Source organism: Sinocyclocheilus grahami, unplaced genomic scaffold (genome assembly GCF_001515645.1).
Source record: "Sinocyclocheilus grahami isolate Dianchi unplaced genomic scaffold, SAMN03320097.WGS_v1.1 scaffold23.1, whole genome shotgun sequence".
NCBI lineage: Eukaryota > Metazoa > Chordata > Actinopteri > Cypriniformes > Cyprinidae > Sinocyclocheilus > Sinocyclocheilus grahami.
This window is the reverse complement of record NW_015505202.1, coordinates 1,517,600-1,523,222: the sequence shown is the minus strand read 5'-3', so window position 1 is coordinate 1,523,222 and position 5,623 is coordinate 1,517,600. Positions and strand designations below refer to the sequence as shown.

At 35.9% G+C, this 5,623-nt stretch overlaps 1 protein-coding gene across 1 annotated transcript in view; it reads right to left on the bottom strand.

Moving 5' to 3' along the window:
- Positions 1 to 1,957: 1,957 nt before the first annotated feature.
- Positions 1,958 to 5,623, bottom strand: part of LOC107560676 (membrane magnesium transporter 1) — a 4,597-nt gene continuing 931 nt past the window's right edge. Inside the window, exons 2-5 of the mRNA XM_016244921.1 lie at positions 3,501 to 3,553; positions 3,306 to 3,409; positions 3,018 to 3,190; positions 1,958 to 2,609 (exon numbers count right to left, since the gene is read on the bottom strand). Of these exons, the coding sequence (XP_016100407.1) occupies positions 3,034 to 3,190; positions 3,306 to 3,409; positions 3,501 to 3,553 (314 nt within the window). The 3' untranslated portion in view covers positions 1,958 to 2,609; positions 3,018 to 3,033. The remainder of the gene's footprint in view (positions 2,610 to 3,017; positions 3,191 to 3,305; positions 3,410 to 3,500; positions 3,554 to 5,623) is intronic.

Sequence of the window (5,623 nt, the reverse complement as noted above, 5' to 3'; positions counted from 1 at the left end):
AAACATTTTGTAAACTGATATTATATAGACAAAGTTTTATGATTTTTTTAATGAAAACAATAAAAAATACAAAGAAACTGTGTGCATCGTGTAATTTTATATATAATTTGTACATAATTTTATGTAATGTGCGGTCAATAAGATTTTTTGAATGAATATTTAAATGCAAGAATGCATTTAAGTGACAGTAAACACGTTTGCAAAAGATTTCTATTTCAAATAAATGCTGATATTTTGAACTTTCTATTCATCAAAGAATCCTGAAGTAAAATGAATCATGCTTGCCAATATTATATTAAGCAGCCCAACTGTTTTCAACACTGTTAATATGATATCTTTGTTGAGCACCAGATCAGCATATTAGAATGATTTCTGAAGAATCATGTGACACTGGAGTAATGGCTGCTTAAATTAATACATTTTAAAATAGTAAATTGTATTAATATTTCACAATATTACAGTATTTTTGATACAGTATAGGGTATGAGACTTTAAAAAAATACTCACCCCCAAACTTTTGAAAGGTAGTGTATGTATATTGTATAAAGCTGTCTTTAATGTGGATATTTTGCACAGAACACCCTTAAGTGTTTGAAATGAACTGTGCTTTGGTTGAAGTATAGGTGATCTGCGTACAAGATTTTTTGATTTTATACTGTTTTTTTTTCTTTGCTTTATCTTTCAAGTCTATAGGCTTATTCTTAAAATCCCAAACACTCACTGTTCTCACTCCAAACTTGAAATGGGCTGGTTTCCATCTCGTCATATTTTTGCAATGTTCCTTTGCTTTATCTTTCAAGTCTATAGGCTTATTCTTAAAATCCCAAACACTCACTGTTCTCACTCCAATCTTGAAATGGGCTGGTTTCCATCTCGTCATATTTTTGCAATGTTCTGCATTTGGTTACCTTGTCTCTTCTAACACCTGTATCTCTCACGTTATTAATAGACCCGATTGTCTATTATGGGATCTTGCACCACATGTTGCGGTTTCCTGAACTTACTCATTTTCCCATCACAATAGATAATGTAATCTAGTACAGGGATAGGCAACATCGGTCCTGGAGTGCCGCTGTCCTACAACCCTGAAAAAAAACTCACCTGCCTGTAGCCTTTTTAGTAATCCTGAAGACATTGATTAGCTTGTTCAGGTGTGTTTGATTAGGGTTGGAGCTAAACACTGCAGGACCGACATTGCCTATCCCTGATCTAGGATATACCACATAATAAAAATGCTATTTTTTATCAGCCTCACAATGACATTACAATGTTATAACATTGCACAGTGAATCAGCCATTGCAAATCAAAACTAACAAGCATTTATGGTGCACACTGGGACATTTTGCCATAACTACAACTCTAAATACAGCTGTAGAAATGATCAAACCTTTGACCAATTATAGATAACAGCCTAAAATGTTAGCCTAGCTAAGACTTTCAACCTCGGTGTTTGACTCATGTTAATATCAAAGTAAAACTACAGCAATGCAACTACTCTAAAGTCATACCGACAACAAACAAGCATTATCCCACAAAATATGGAAAGGAAATATGATCTCCATGTTTAAAACAATGTCACACAAGCTGCAATTAATACCAGAAGAACAGACTAAACAGTTCTGGGATAAGGGGGTTGCCATTGCTGGTACTTAGCAGGTCTCCTCTAGCACAAAAAAAAAAAAAAGGTGGCTTAGTGAAGGATTAGTATAATTACAGGCTTAAACTGGACCATTTCAACTGGCCATTCTCTACTTACACAGAAAATAATGGATAACCAGGTTGATTTACCACAACCATACATGTCCATGAATGCTCCAGATCCACACATAAAACTGTTTATAGCACAAAATAAAAACTTTTTAGTGGGTTAGCAGGTCTTCAGATATCATAATAGACTGTAACTACAAAATAAAGAAGCAAAACAAAATCTGGATTTCATCCAAATTGCAAATTCACCAAGAAAATTTCAGCTTTTATTAAGGTAAAAATAAGGAGTTGTGTCTCAACATGAAATAAATCAGAAAACATTGCCCCCCCCCCCTCCCTCCTCAAAAAACAAAATGTACCATTCATGCCCACTGAGTGTTCACAGTATTGTTAGAATTGCAATTATTCTACAATCTATTGTGGCCTTGCTCAGACATGTTTTAATCACTTTCAGTATTATGAGCTCAAATTTGAAGTTCAGTAATCAAAGCTTCCGCTTCTGAACACCAATACAATTTATGGTCCATAATATTGACCTTAATTCAGACGGGGACAGGGAAGAACCGGTTGCAGTTAGGGTCAGTTCAGCCAAAAAAAGTGGCAAACCGACAATGTACATGGTAGGATTCGTGCCCTGTGTATGACAGCCAAGCAGAGGGCTACAGCCGTAACCTACAGACTTAAGACTCCCAAGCAATAAGTATTTACAAACATATCAGCTGGAAAAGGAGTTGGCACAGTCCATTGACAAAATAGTAACCACAATAGATGCATGTTTGTACAGCATATTCACATATACATAGACGGGAAAATATGCTTATTTTCACTTTCAACCTAGGAGCTAACAAATTAATTTAAGAAATAAAAAAAAAAAAAAAAAGAAGAAACCGAGCAAGGCAGCCTACTGAAGGCAAGTCTCAATGATAATTTTCCAGCTTGCGTAACCGCAGGGGATTGGAAGGCAAGGCCTGGGCGCTGGGAGTGGAGGGCTCTTGCTCTGGTGGGCAGAAGAGTACTCGGCCTCGGTGATTGAACAGGTAGAAAGACGGGTGATTTCTCAATGTGTCAAATGTCCTGTTAAGAGCAAAAGAGACAAGACAGCTTATAATGTATCATCTTAAGACTCCCAAGCAATAAGTATTTACAAACATATCAGCTGGAAAAGGAGTTGGCACAGTCCATTGACAAAATAGTAACCACAATAGATGCATGTTTGTACAGCATATTCACATATACATAGACGGGAAAATATGCTTATTTTCACTTTCAACCTAGGAGCTAACAAATTAATTTAAGAAATAAAAGCAGCCTACTGAAGGCAAGTCTCAATGATAATTTTCCAGCTTGCGTAACCGCAGGGGATTGGAAGGCAAGGCCTGGGCGCTGGGAGTGGAGGGCTCTTGCTCTGGTGGGCAGAAGAGTACTCGGCCTCGGTGATTGAACAGGTAGAAAGACGGGTGATTTCTCAATGTGTCAAATGTCCTGTTAAGAGCAAAAGAGACAAGACAGCTTATAATGTATCATCAGGAACAGCATATTTCTGATACAGCCTGGTGTTAGTTTATGATCTCAGAAAAACACATCTGCGTGTGCTTACTTGTTTTTGAGCTCTGAAGAAGCATCCATGTCTTTGAATTCGCCTGAGATGTGAACTATGCCGTAACATGTGATCACAAACGACAACAAAGTCTGTAACACTATCTGAAAACAACACAAGAGAAGCTGTATTGAGGAAAACAACAAATGCATGTGATTCAATGTGATCAGTGTCTTGTAGCTGATTGCAACTTACATCTATAGGTAATGTTTCATTCTCTTTTTCGGTCAGTCTCATGTAGGATCGGTCTGGAAAAAGAAAAGAAAATCTCTTTTTTTTTTTAGGATGTGTGAGAAGCATTAAATCAGGGGTGCCCAAACTCGGTCCTGGAGGGTCGGTGTCCTGCAGAGTTTAGCTCCAGCTTGCCTCAACACACCTGCCTTTAAGTTTCTAGTATGCCTAGTAAGAGCTTGATTAGCTGCTTCAGGTGTGTTTGATTAGGGTTGGAGCTAAACTCTTCAGGACATCGGCCCTCCAGGACCGAGTATGGACAGCCCTGCATTAAATCATTCAATCTAAACAAAAGTGTATAATTGATTTTGCAGCAACAGCACTTTAAATGCAAACAGGGTAACACTTCATTTTAAAGTGCCCTAGTTACATTTACTATAGTAATATCAGTAAATTATGCATTATTTCACACACTAATAACCTTAACATTATAGCAAGTACATGTAGTTAATTCATATAGCGTGCACACGCACAAAAAAACACAATATAACCAACCATCCATCCACATTAAACGTTTTTAAAAGTTCACAGCCTCTTGACATTTGCATGTTCGCTCAGGTTTCTAATTCTATATGCTTGGCATATAATTCAAAGCTGATTGTACATGCAAAAATGTCACTACTGCTAATCGTTTGCATCTTTTCATGGGAAGCCCGAGTTGTTTCTGTGAATCGGTTCTTTCGAACAATTAGTCTCAAAGATATTTATATATATATTATAAATAATTACGCTACCTAGCTTTGCATTATATTTCAAGCTTATAGAATTAGAAACTTAAGCAAACATGCAGATGTCACGATTTTTGGTCTTTGACATCCCAGCCACATTAGGCACATATTGCTTTTTAGCATGATTTTTGATTATGTTTTATTATTTAAGGGTTTTATTGTAATTTCATGTGTCACACTTCAGTTAATGAAGCAATGATTCAATTCATCCAAAAAAATAAATTTGGTTAAAGCCTCAATTTGGCTTGGCTTTGCTTACCACATTATTAAATTAATTGCAAAACAAAGAGGATGAAGTTTTGTAGAATAATATTTTGCTTAGCGGTAAGTTGTATTTACACAAATGTAAATTTGTTAAAGTTGCTCAATTTTGTTGCATTTAAAAATTATTTGGAAAGTCCTTAAAGCAGCTGAAAAAGGAATGACTTGAAATTACTTGCTGCTGCTGCTTATTATTATTATTATTATGATTAATAAATTCCTTTTAAGTTTAATTTGTTAAAATTTGCTTTTATTTTGATATATATATATATATATATATATATATATGCAAAATACAATAAAGATATATTTAATAAGATATATTATTATGAACTACAAATAATTACTTAATTTTAAAATATATTTTTAATGTATTTTGAGTGGATTTATTGTGCTTAATGATAATGCCTGTTTGTTATTTGAAAAGATTTAATAAAGGTTTTTAATAAATGAATTCGTTCATTACGAGTCAGTATGTTCAGAAGAGACAATCCTCGGTTCAGTGAATCGATTCAATCGAACATGTTACAGAATCGTTCAGGGGTGCCTTTTCCTAAAGCTCCATTGCTTCCATTGAACTCTATTGGTAACGACGGAACTTGCGACCACCCTGCGATACTTTTGGGAAACGCACCCCAGAGCGATAAGTGAACGAATCGGTTCAATGAAAAGATCCGACTCAAATGAACAAATCGGACATCACTACAACAGAAATAGCGGTTGAATTTGTATATTTTTGCACTCTTGCTACGATCAAATTCTCATTACACTATCATTTAGTTCCTTATTAAAGGTTACTCAACACACAATCTTTGGAGAAAGTCTGAATACGTTACGTTAGCAGAGTAAAGAGAATTACTTCTAAAAGACCAACCACAATGGGTTACATAAACGCCCCGATAAAACTCCACACAAACACTGCTCTCTCATGAGTCTCAGACTGACTCAGTCACTCACTCACTCACTCACTCAGTCAGTCAGTCACTCAGTCAGTCAGTCAGTCAGTCACTCAGTCAGTCACTCACTCACTCACTCAGTCAGTCAGTCAGTCAGTCAGTCAGTCAGTCACTCAGTCAGTCAGTCAGTCAGTCAGTCACT